This window comes from Chiloscyllium plagiosum, unplaced genomic scaffold (genome assembly GCF_037043375.1).
Source record: "Chiloscyllium plagiosum isolate Xiang-an unplaced genomic scaffold, Cpla_swu_hap1 HiC_scaffold_11, whole genome shotgun sequence".
NCBI classification, from domain to species: domain Eukaryota; kingdom Metazoa; phylum Chordata; class Chondrichthyes; order Orectolobiformes; family Hemiscylliidae; genus Chiloscyllium; species Chiloscyllium plagiosum.
In genome coordinates this window covers 85,178,065-85,191,567 of record NW_028270149.1, presented here as the reverse complement: position 1 = coordinate 85,191,567, position 13,503 = coordinate 85,178,065, and the positions used below count along the sequence as shown (strand labels likewise).

Below are 13,503 nucleotides of genomic sequence, written 5' to 3'. Positions count from 1 at the left end.
TGAGTTCACAGCTCTCTGTGGTTTTGTGCAGAGCAGTTGTCCCATTCCAAGCTCTGATGCTTCCAGATAGGATATTTTCCATGGTGTATCTATAAAAATTGGTAAGAGTCATTTTGGACAGACTGAATTTTCTTTGCCTGCTGGATGCATTAGTGTGTTTTTTTAACTGTAGCATCGATGTGGATGGACCAGGACAGATTGTTGGAGATTGTTACTCCTAGTAACTTGACCATCTCCACCTCAGCACCTTGATACATACAGGGATGTGTATTTTGCTTCTCTTCCTGTGGCTGATAACCAGGGCCTTTGTTTAGCTGACATTGATGGACAGATGGTTGTCTTTACACTATGCCACAAAGCTCTCAATTTCTTTCCTATAGTCTTGTTGTTGTTTGAGATCCCACCCATTATGCAAACTTATACATTTCATTCACATTTCAGCTCACTGACTTTAACCGGACTGGTAGTACATACTGCTGCCTCCAATGAAACAGTCTACATGCGCTTCAAGTTCCTTCAAATCCAAGGGGTGTGTCCTTTGCTCCTTTGCACATACAGAGGTGTGCCTTTTGCTCCTCTTCCTGAAGCCGATGACCAGGTCCTTTGTTTCGCTGAGATTGATGGACAAATTAGAACAAAGAAACAAAGACTACCTGAACCTTTCACCTATTTTTCAAGGATCTGTATCCCTCCACTCCCTGCCCACTCCTGTATCTGTCTAGATACATCTAAAATGTCAATATCATGCCTGCCTCTACCACCACCGCTGGCAATGCTTTCTAGGCGTCCACCACTCTCTGTGCAAAGACCTTTCCACTCATATCTCCCTTGAAGTTTTCCCCTCTCGCCTTGACATCATGACCAAGTAATTGAGTCCCCCACTCTGGGAAAAGGCTTTTTGTTATCTTCCCTGTCTATACCTCTCATGATTTTATAGACGTCAATCAGGACCTCCTCAACTTTCACCTTTCTAATGAAAATAATCCTAATCTACTCAATCTCTCTTCAGAGTGAATGCCTTCCATATCAGGCAACATCCTGGTGAACCACCTCTGCACCATCTCAAAAACATCCACATCCTTTCGGTAGCACAACTGTATGCAGTATTCCAAATGTGGCCGAACCAAAGTCCTACACAACTGTGACCTGCTAACTCTTGTACTCAATACACCGGCCTTTGAAGGAATGCAGGCCGTATGCCTTCTTGACCACTCTGTCAACCTGCATTGCCACCTTCAGGGTACAATGGACCTAAACACCCAGATCTCTCGCTCCATCAATTTTCCCCAGGGCTTTTTCAGTTGCCGTATCGATCACTCTTGAATTGGATTGTCCAAAATGCATCACCTCACATTTGCTCGGATTATACTCCATCTGCCATTTCTCCGCTCAACTCTCGAACCTATTTATATTTTGCTGTATTCTCTGACAGTCCCCTTCACCACCTACAACTCCACCAATCCTAGTGTCATGAGCAAACTTGCTAATCAGAACACCTATGTTTTCCTCCAGATCATTTATGTATATCAGAAACAGCAATGGTCACAGCATGGATCATTGTGGAACACTACTGGTCACAGTTCTCCATTTTGAGAAACTGCCTTCCACTTCTACTTTCTGTCTCCTGTTGCCCAGCCAGTTCTCTATCCATCTAGCTAGTACACCCTGGACCTCATGCGCCTTAACTTCCTACATCAGCCTACCATGAGGAATCTTATCAAACGCCTTACTGAAGTCCATGTATGAGGCATCTATAGCCCTTCCCTCATCAATCAACTTTGTCACTTCCTCAAAGAATTCTATTACGTTGGTAAGACAAGAACTTCCCTGCACAAAACCATGTTGCCTATCACTGATAAGCCTATTTTCTTCCAAATGTAAATAGATCCAATCCCTCAGTATCTACTCCAGCAGTTTCCCTACCACTGATGTCAGGCTCACAAGTCTATAATTACCTTGATTATCCCTGCTACCCTTCTTAAACAAGGAGAAAATAATAGCATTCCTTCGGGACCTCACCCATGTTCAAGGATGCTGCAAAGATGTCGGTTAAGGCCTCAGCTATTTCCTCTCTTGCTTCCCTCAGTAACCCGGGATAGATCCCACCTGGAACTGGGGACTTGTCCATCTTAATGCCTTTTAAAATACCCAACACTTCCTCCTTCCTTATACCGACTTGACCTGGAGTAATCAAAAATCTATCCCTAACCTCAAAATCCCTGCACTGCCAGCCAGTTCCCTTTCTATCCTCTGACGGTAACCCATGTACAACCCTCTTGGACCTGAGGTACGACTACCTCCCTGTAATGTCTCTCAGTAACCCCGTCTGCCTCCCGAATGATCCAAAGTTCATCCAGCAATAGCTCCAGCTCCCTAACATGGTTTGAGGAGCTGGAGTTGGGGGCACTTCCCGCAGATGCAGTCAGCAGGGACACTTGCGGTGACCCTTACTTCCCACATTCTGCAGGAGGAACATTCATCTGCCCTAACCTCCATTCCCACTATTCTAAATTCCCAACGAGCCATCTGAAAATTAAAGGAGAGGACAAAAAAAAAGACTAGTCGCCTTATCAATCCAGTTCACAGGAATTTGTTTCGGTTCGAGGAGGAGGGTGGGTGGGTGACACTATCCGAGTTGTGTTTGGTGTAAAGCAACCACCCAAATACAAAGCCTCAGTTATCCAGCAGCCCACCACATCACCACCACCTCTACCCCACCCCCGGCATCTTCCCATCAGGCTGCTGGTCACCGCTGTCGCTCTTCCTACTGCAACCGCAGGAGAGAAAAAATCATGTTTGTCTTCATTGGTCAGTGCATTGAGTACAGGCATTGGGAGGTCACATTGTGGCTGGACAGGACATTGGTTAGGCCACTTTTTGAATACTGCATGCAATTCCGGTCTCCCTGCTCTGGAAAAGATGCTGTGAAACTTGAAAGTATTAAGAAAAGATTTACAAGGATGTTGTCAGCATTGAAGGGTTTGAGTTATGGGCAGATCCTGAAAAGAGTGTGGCTGTTTCCCTTGGAGCATCGGAGGCTATGAGGATTATAAAATCGAGGGGCATGGATAGGGTAAATAATTATGGCCTTTTCCACAGGGTGAGGGAGTCCAAAACTAAATATCATGGGTTTAGGATGAGATGGGAAAGTTGTAAAAGGCACCTGATGGTCAACATTTCCATGCAGAGGGTGGTGCATGTATGGAATGAGGTGTCAGAGAAAGTGGTGGAGGCTGGTACAATTACAGTATTTAAAAGTCATCTGGATGGTTCTATAAATAGGAAGGGTTCAGAAGGATATGGGCCAAATGCTGGCAAATGGGACAAGATTGATTTTGGATATCTGGTTGGCATGGACAAGTTGGACCGAAGTGTCTGTTTCTATGCTGTACATCTCTGTGACTCTATGACTATGACTCTAAATGAATCCTTCTATCCATGCTTGAAGTATTCCTTGACACTCCTCTGACATTCTCAGGCTTCTCCATTATCCTTACACCATTACAATGGGTGGTGCTAATCACATTCTTCAGAAATAAAAACCTTCCACCTCATTACAACAACTCCAAACCCAACACCGGATCCTTGGGAGAGGGAGCAGGAGAATGATGAAGAGGTCAGGATGAGAAGGGATTAAATAGAGATATTTGATTCCTTTCACACTAGAGAGTTATCCCTGAGCTGATACTCAGATCCCAGATTTCCAGGGATCTAATCCCCAACTTAGTTGTTGCAGAGTTCCCACCTCTCAATCCATCTTCTGTTGAACATCACAGTGTGCTATAAGACCGTACAATATTGGAGCAGAAAAATTAGTCTGTTCTGTCATCCAATTATATGCTGATATTTTTGTCGACCCCATTCTCTTGCCTTCTCCCTCCAACCCTTGTTCCCCTTTCTAATCTCTGTCTTAAGGCACTCACTGACTTGGCCTCCCAACCTCTGTGGCAATGAATTCCACAGATTCACCACACTCTGGCTGCAGAAAGTCCTCTTCATCTCACTTCTAAAGGCTCATCCATTTACTCTGAGGCTGTGCCCTTGGATCCTAATTTCTCCTAAGCACGGAAACATCTTTCTCCATGTCCATTCTATCCAGGCACTCTTTTCCCTTTGTTATCAGCTCAGAATTCCATTGAGATCCATAAATATTTATAAAGTAAAGGCTGCATGAGGATAGTTAACTAATGAGAAACATCATGTGATGCTGTACTCCTGCATTCACTCAGATCAGGAAGATTGACTCTGCAGTTACCTGACTGTACAACCTCTGCGATAGGCTTGTCTTGTACATGAGCCATGTGTCCAAGGACTGAGAAGATGGCGAATCCAGCATACACACTCGTAGCACAATTAACAACACAGACAACGATGGTATCTCTGTAACAGTTGTTATGGAATTTGTTGTAGGATGACAGAGTTATTAAAGCTCCCATGGCAACTCCAAGGGAATATAAAATTTGTGTTGCAGCATCTTTCCAAACCTGGTAAATCAAATGAAGAATTAATCAGTGCTGAGAGATTTCCCTTCATCTCATCTAACTGATAAAACTACATTATTGTGAGGAGTGTGGAGTGGGTTGGGGGTTGGTCCCACAATGAATGAGTAATCTTCCTCTCTCTTAATCACATGCACATAGACTAACCTCACACTTCCTTCTTATCGGAGATCATCAGCGGTACATTTCACAATACAATAATCTGATTGGTGAACACAACACTCCATCACTTTCCATGTTCACTCAGACCAAAGATGTTGATGAGAGTGAGGAGCACGTTTTTCTCCAATTTCCCCCAATATTTATCCAGTCACCCGAAAATGTATGATTTGTTCTTTTCCAACATTCCAGAAAGAGGTCTTCGCGAAGAAGTTTCAATGAATTCAGTTCCCTCTCATTCTTTCTGACCCAGTTATCCAATCCCTTCTCTCCCATCACAACCCTTGCCAACCCATTCCATGACATTTTATCTTTTCCCTCCCTACCGTAGCCCTCTCCAACACTTCCCACCTCAAAGCAGCAGCATGATAGAAACTGTAAACTAACTCATTATGATTTATCATCGGGCTCTGTTAAAATTTGGCAACATCAAAAGTGAGTGTTCTGAGGCATTTAAACAATAGCCCCCTTAAGCAACGATCAAGTTTTAAAATTGACGATTCTAGGTTGTCAACAAAATCAAACTGAAATAAAAAGCAAGTATATTAAACAATGTGAACTTCAGTCAACTCGAATATTACACTTACCTCAGCATCAGCCAGTTTGGAGAAGTCTGATTGGCTCCCAATGTAGAATTGAATTCCTTTATTGGCTCCTTCCAGGGTAAGCCCTTGGATCAGGAGTATGGTCAGAACCACGTATGGGAATGTCACAGTGAAATAAACCACCTGAGTGTGGAGAGTAACTTGTTAGATTTCCCTGTATTAGTGGGACATCATTGACCACACTGAACTGTACACTAATAGGAGAGTAATCAATGTCGAGAATGAAACAGAAAGGGATATTTCCTCAACACTGCACCAGACTCAATGTCCATTGTTCAGCAGCAGTAACCCCAACAAGACTCCTCTCCCACATCCAGATACTCAGTCTAACCCTCATTCACAATCCAGTTACCAGGCTCACACCCAAGTCTCATTGTTCCCACAAACCTTCAGCTGTTCAACTGATCCTTCACACAACAAAATGGTTGGAACCAGTGAGATAACGATAATGTCTGCATCTCCTGTGTCCCCCTAAGATAGATCACAGTATCGCAGGGAACAGTGTCGCAGAATCAGCACCAGGGAGTAAACTGAGTATGATGGTGTGTTTTTGCTTTCTGATTTACATTACCTCAAACTTTATTTTGTTGCAGCAATTGGACACATTACGCAAAACAGAAGGACTATTCCTTCTGCATATTCTCAAAACGCACTCACTACCATCCCGTTGTCTGGTATAATCATGATGTGGTTACAGTGTGACTATGGATATCCTACTACCCAGCCCACCCTCATCCAAACCTCATCTCTTTTTCTAATTGTCTACTTTTAGATCCCCAGCCTGATCAGTCTCAGTGTCCCATGGAGGAAGAGGACAGCATCTGTACCACCTTGATGAAGAAGCTCCTGATCTGACACTCAGAAACCAACTCAAACATTGGCATGACACTTGTGTTGGAGGCTGGTATCAAACTAGGACCAACATTTGGTGAGTCACTGGGTGTGAGTGGACTACAGCCAAACAAGAATGATTCACATTCCAGCTCAGTGCAGGGCAAGGTCAACAGGAAGCCCTGGCACAGGGGACTCAGGTGAAGACCTCGGTGGAGATGTATGCAGAAGAATGCTGATGAGAGGGACGCTGCAATGCTGTGTGTATTAACGGACCTGTTAGACGCTCCTAAACCTTCAGGATGGATGGCGTAATCAATCAAGGCTTCATTGTAGCTGGAGACATTTTATGAAGCTTGATCTCTCCACAACCTCTCTCTAATCACCCTCAAATGGTGCACACCCACTTCCACTGCTGCCACCATATCACTGCCAAAGAGTTTGGTACGTTTTGAATGGGGCAGCATATTGGCTCAGTGGTTAGCACTGCCGCCTCACAGTGCCATAGAATTGGGTTCGATTCCATCCTTGGGTGACTGTCTGTGTGGAGTTTTCACACTCTACCCATGCCTGCGTGGGTTTCCTCCGGGTGCTCTGGTTTCCTCCCACAGTCCAAAGATGTGCAAGTTAGGTGAATTGGCCATAGTTTATTGCCCATAGTGTTCAGGGATATGTTGGTTGGGTACACTAGTCAGGGTTAAATGTAGAGTAGTAGGGGAATGGTTCTGGGTGGGTTATTCTTCGGAGAGTTGGTGTTGCCTTGTTAGGCTGAATGGCCTGTTTCCACACTGTTGGGATTCTATAGTGATTGTATGATTCTACGAATCTGTCCAACAATTCCTGGGGAACTATCCAGCTAAGTACATTGGAACTAAGTTTAAATCATTCTGGAAGGTCTCAATGAGCAGGGAAATTGTCCATCGGAATTTTCAATTTCTTGGTCATTTCCCACGTTGATCTGTGTGCCAGGGTTTCCACAAGATCCCAATGGGTATCTTTGGGCATATGTCTGCTCTCCAATGATACAGAGATTAAAGGCTTTGGATTAACATTTCCCTCAGGCCTGAAGTGTTGATGTATTATGGATCCGCTGCTCCTCAATGAGGCACTGTCAACATCACCTGGGAGGTAACCAGCTACTTCTCAAAAGGGCTTCTAAATTCAAGTTTTATTGTACTTTGTCATTAGTTTTAACGCTATTCAAGACTTGCCTTTCCTGAAGATTTGATTCCTTTTGATAATGCTGCCCCCATTATCAGCCAGACCAGGAGCAGACAAAGAGCTAAATACCAGACTATCTCCCCAGTCTCATCCATTGAACTGGAACGGCGTAAAACCACTTGACTAAAAATAAAAGACAACAGAAAAACATATTATACAAGGACACTGTCCATTACACACAGTTACTATCAGACATAAATGATCGGGAAGAGAGCATTAATGATCTGATCAGTAAGTTTGCAGATGGCATGAAGATTGGTGGAGTAGCAGAAAGCATGGGGACTGTCAAATAATACAGGAGAATATAGGTGGACTGGAGAGTTTGATGGAGGAGTGGCTGAGGAAGTTAGTCCAGGCAAATGTGAGGTGATGCATTTTGGAAGTTCTAATTCTCAAGAGAACTATACTGTAAACGGTAGAGCCTTGGGAAAAGTTGATGGGCAGAGAGATCTGGGAGTTCAGGTCCATTGTACTCTGAAGGTGACTGCATAGGTGGGTAGAGTGGTCAAGAAGGCATATGGTACACTTACCTTCATCAGACGGGGTATTGAGTATAAAAGCTGGCAGGTTATGTTAAAATTGTACAAGACTTTGGTTCGTCCGCATTTAGAATACTGTGCACAGTTCTGGTTGCCACATTATCATAAGGATGTGGACACTTTGGAGAGACTGCAGAGACGGTTTATGAGGATGTTGCCTGGGATGGAAGGTGCTCACTCTGAAGTGAGGTTGAGTAGGTTAGGATTTTTTTCATTAGAGAAAAGGAGATTGAAGGGGGACCTGATTGAGGTCTACAAATCATGAAGGGTATGGACAGAGTGGATAGAGATAAGCTTTTACCTAGGGTAAAGGATTCCAGAATGAGAGGTCATGCGTTGAAGGTGAGAGGAGAAAGGTTTAAGGGGGATGCACGTGCAGGAGGTACTTTACACAGAGGGTGATAGGTGCCTGGAATGTGTTGCCAGCTGAGGTAGTAGAGGCAGACACGGTAGATTCATTTAAGGTGCGTCTGGACAGATGTATGAGTAGGTGGGGAGCAGAGGGATACAGATCCTTAGGAATTGGGCAACAGATTTAGACAGTGGATTTGGATCAGCACAGGCTTGGAGGGCTGAAGGGCCTGTTCCTGGGCTATAAACTTTCTTTATTCTTTCTTCCTTCTTTGTTCTTAAAACTATCGATTGATTATAATTCAATTCAGTTTTATTTCAGAATGGAATTGCCGACAGTGTCAACATTAAAATTCAACAAAGTACTTAATGGTTTACTTCAATTTCTATTCATTTCCTTTTAATTATCAAGCTTTTGGGATATTTTTGAAAGACAGATTGGAAAGTCCACAGTGAGTGGAAAGTTAACACTAAAAAATGAATAATTGTCCTTAATCTTCTCATTACTTAAATCTGTACTGACCTCTCGTTGACCTGCTGGTGTTTGAGAACCATGTGAAAGGTCATTTTCTTTCTGCTAGTACTTTCTCCATGTTGCTTCATCTGGAATTTCTTGCTGAAAATGATCCTTCTTCTTGTAATTCTACTACCACATTCACAAAAGGACAATTCTGTGCCCAGTGTTGGTCTAAGTATTGGAAACAGGACTTTGTCTTCATTGCGGCCTTTGGATTACTCAGCTACAGTTTATTTCCCTGAGCAGAGACCTCACTGTTGTTACCTCTGACTTCTCTCGAGTTCTGTTCTGCCATATTCAAAGACAATGCGATTTCCCAAACTGTGTCAGGAGCTCAGTGGAAATTCTTGCACTTTTTCACCTGTTCACAAATCTGACTGCTAAGCTCTCTCTCTCTCGTTAAATTCTTTCCAATTAAAATGGCTGGACAGTTTCCTTAAAGCTACAATGAACTCTCACTTCACTGAGCCCTTCACTGAGCCCTTGTTCCATGCTGATAGCTTTCTGTAATCTCCAATATCTTGGAACTGTCGTGTTGTTCATCCTACACAATGTCTGACAGTGGAATGCGTTTTGGTTTAACAAGGGGAGCAAATCCTTGAATGTTTCATCTGCTTCTGGGTCTGATTCAGTGAGAGATATCACCCAATTCCTCTCACTCATTGCCTGATTGACAGCCAGTATATCTGGAATATTCCGGATATTACGCGCTAGCTACATATGCACCAAAGATTCATGATCATGACTTTCCTCACTCAGTCTCCCAATCATACCCGTTAATGAAGACATCCTTAAAGGTCAGTTCACCTCTATGTACAAACAGCCCTCTTCACAAAGATAAGATTCTTTAAATTATATCTCAGCAAATAAGACACACAATTCCTCTCTGAACTTACTGGAAGCCCAATTTTATTTGGAAAGGAGTATCCACAATCCTAACCTTATCGCTAAATGTCTGAAACGATCATGTAGCACCTGGTGATTGAACTAAACCATTGTATTATGGTGTACACATATTGACATAACTGGACATAAAATTGTGCTTCACCACTTTGTTTAAATAGTGAGGAGTGTTGATGAAAATCCCTGGAGAGCTGATTGGATTTGATGGGGTTCCTGATAGTACTTCATTGACTGCCTTACCTTGCACTATTAAAACTACCTGGGTCAGTCACAGAGTCTCCCAATCATTCAGCTCCATCACGTTGTTGAACAGCAGAACTGCTCCCAGATAGTTTCCCTCAAATCCCCCTCTATGGATTAAACATAAAACTGTACTCAATTAAAATCACAGAGAAAGGAATATCAATCGCAGATAATTTCAACTATTTAATCTTTAGGAATTCCTATGTTGAATCTCTTCCTTAATAAACACATAAGCAGACATATTCAATATTCATAGAATCCCTACAGTGTGGAAACAAGCCATTTGGCCCAACATGTCCACACCAACCTTCCAAAGAGTAACCACCCAAGACCTATTCCCCAACCTTATTACTCTACATTTACCTCTGACTAATGGACCTAACCTACACATCCCTGAACACTATGGACAATTTAGCATGGTCAATTTATCTAACCATTGGCCAATTCACCTAACATTCATTGTATAAGTGTTGCTAATAAACCTATAGTGTTAGAAATCAAGAGGCTGTTAATTAACAAAGGGGCCCTATTGTGATGTTATAAAGAACAAAGAACAAAGAAGATTTACAGCTCAGGAACAGGCCCTTCGGCCCTCCAAACCTGAGCCGATCCAAATCTACTGTCTAAACCTGTCACCAACTTGCTAAGCATTTGTGTCCCACTGCTCCCCACCTGCTCATGCATCTGTCCAGATGCATCTTAAATGAATCTACTGTGCCTGCCTCTACTACCTCTGCTGGCAACGCATTCCAGATGCCCACCATCCTCCGTATGAAGTACTTGCCGCATGTATCCCCCGTAAAATTTCCACCTCTGACCTTGAAAGCATGACTACTCGTTATTGAATCCTTCACCTTGGGAAAAAGCTTGTCTCTATCCACCCTGTCTATAATCTTCATGATTTCGTAAACCTCAATCAGGTCCCCCCTCAATCTCCTTTTTTCTAATGTAAACAAACCTAACCTACTCAACCTCTCCTCATAGCTAGCACCTTCCGTACCAGGAAACATCCTCAGTAAACCTTCTCTGAACCCTCTCCAAAGCGTCCACAACATTTTGGTAATGTGGTGATCAGAACTGTACACAGTATTCTAAACGTGGCCAAACCAATGTCTTGTACAATTTTGCCTTCTTGACCACTCTATCCACCTGTGGTAGGTACAATGGACCTGCACTCCCAGATCCCTCTGCCCATAATCTTTCCCAAGGCTCTTCTGTTCATTGTATAATTCGCTCTAGAATTAGTCTTGCCGAAATGCATCACCTCACATTTGTTTGGATTGAAAATTATCTGCCACTTTTCCGCCCAACTCTCAATCTCTATTAAGTTGGTACGGCATGATCTCCCCTGTACAAAACCATATTGCTTATCACTGATAAGCCAATTCTTTTCTAAATATAAATAGATCCTATCCTTCAGTACCCTCTCCAGCAACTTTCCCACCACCGACGTCAAGCTCACTGGTCTGTAGTTACCTGGAATATCCCTACTATACTTCTTGTACAGGGAGACAACATGAGCAACCCTCCAGTCTTCCAGCACCTCACCTGTATTTAAGGATGCCAGAAAGATATCTGTCAGAGCCCCAGCTATTTCCTCTCCCACCTCCCTCAGCAACCTGGGACAGATCCCATCTGGTCCTGGGGATTTGTCCACCTTAATAACCTCTTGCCTACCCAACATATCTTCCCTGCTTATGCCAATGTGATCCAGACTATTCAAACATCTACCTCTAATCTCAAGATTCACCATAATCCACTCCTCAGTGAACACTGATGCAAAATAATCATTCAGAATCTCACCCATTCTCTCAGGTTCGACACACAGCCTTCCTTCATTATCCTTTAGTGGGCCAATCCTTTCTCTAGTTATCCGCTTGCTTCTGATATAAGAATAAAAGGCTTTGGGATTCTCCTTAGTGCTGCTCACTAAAGCTATTTCATGACCCCTTTTAGCCCACTTGATTCCTTGTTCAAGACTTGTCCTACTCTTCCAATATTCCTCCAGAGCCCGTTCTGTTCTTAGCTGCCTAGACCTTATGTATACTTCCCTTTTCCTCTTGGCGAGTCGTACAATTTCTCCTGTCATCCACGGTTCACGAATCTTGCCTTTCCTATCTGTTGTCTTCAATGGGACATGCCTATCCTGCACTATCTTTAACCTACCTCCCACATCTCAAATGTGGACTTCCCTTCAAGTAGCTGTGTCCAATCCACATTTCTCAGCTCCTGCCTAATTTTGATATAATTGGCCTTGGCCCAGTTTAGTACTCTTCCCTTAGGACCACTCTCATCTTTATCTATGAGTATTCTAAAACTTACAGAATTTTGGTCACTGTTCCCAAAGAAATCCCCCACCGCAACTTCTACCACCTGTCCTGGCTCGTTCCCCAGTACCAGGTCCAATATGGCCCCTACCCTCATTGGACTATTGACATACTACTCTAGAAACCTCTCCTGGATGCTTCTTACAAATCCTACCCCATCCAGAACTCTGATGCTAAGTTTATCCCAGGCAATGTTGGGAAAATTAAAATCTCCCATCACCACTACCCTATTGCCAATACATCTTTCCATGATCTGTTTACCTATTTGTTCTTCTACCTCATGCTCACTGTTTGGAGGCCTGTAATACAGTCCAAACAATGTAACTGCATGCTTCTTATTTCTCAGCTCCACCCATATTACCTCACTACCCAAGACCTCCATAGTATCCTCCTTTAGCACAGCCGTGGTATCATCCCTGACCAGCAATGCAACTCCACCCAACCCCCAACCCCCTTTTACTTCCCTCCCTGTCATGTCTGAAGCTTTGATATCCTCGAACATTCAACCAAGACTCTGTGATTGCAATAACGTCATACTCCCAGGCACTAATCCAAGTCCTAAATTCATCTGCCTTACATACTATTCTCCTTGCATTAAAGTAAATGCATTTCAGGCCACCATCATCTGCGTTCATCTGCTCTCTGCCGACTCTTCCCATTATTAATGCTATCTTCATGATTCTTACAGTCTCTAATCTCCATCTCGCTGCCTTGTTGTTTTCTCTTCTGGTTCCCAGCCCCCTGCCACATTAGTTTAAACCTCCCCCCCCCCCCCAATAGCAGTAGCAAACGATCCCCCAAGGACATTGATTCCACTCTGTTGTATTGTAACAGGAGTATGATATAAATAATAGCTGTGCTGAAATCAAACAGCTACTGTCTCATTAAACAGGACATTCACCAACTGACCTTCCCAAGAGGAGTTACTGGCCCAGCTATGCAGGTATAGGTGTAGCTCTCTGTAGCAATGTACTTACTCCCAGTATTGCTCACTTGGACCCTGGTGAGGAATGGAGATTTCTGATCCATGTGGACAACTTTCATTGTTTGCCTGCAGCCATGTTGTATTAACGATTTTAAAATATCCATCATCCAGAGTGAGGTTGCAGAGTGGGTCTGGAAAATGTGGAATGTGTTTTAGAATTACAGTTCATTGGGAATGATGCTCTGATTTCTAATGATGAGAATCAGAGCCACTGTTTCACTCTGACTGACTCAGCACTACCTTGTTGAATCCATGGAGGAGGTTACAGAGAGATCACAGCATAACCTTGGAGAGGGAGAGTTGTAGCCAGTTCCAATCACTGG

The 13,503-nt window shown here is 43.4% G+C and overlaps 1 protein-coding gene across 1 annotated transcript in view; it reads right to left on the bottom strand.

Annotated features, from left to right (window-relative positions):
• The window catches only part of LOC148148865 (sodium- and chloride-dependent neutral and basic amino acid transporter B(0+)-like), a 67,407-nt gene that overhangs the window by 37,923 nt on the left and 15,981 nt on the right, over positions 1–13,503 (bottom strand). The window contains exons 5-8 of the mRNA XM_087991798.1: positions 13,173–13,311; positions 7,306–7,438; positions 5,246–5,386; positions 4,256–4,484 (exon numbers count right to left, since the gene is read on the bottom strand). Coding sequence (XP_087847924.1) covers positions 4,256–4,484; positions 5,246–5,386; positions 7,306–7,438; positions 13,173–13,311 — 642 coding nt within the window. The remainder of the gene's footprint in view (positions 1–4,255; positions 4,485–5,245; positions 5,387–7,305; positions 7,439–13,172; positions 13,312–13,503) is intronic.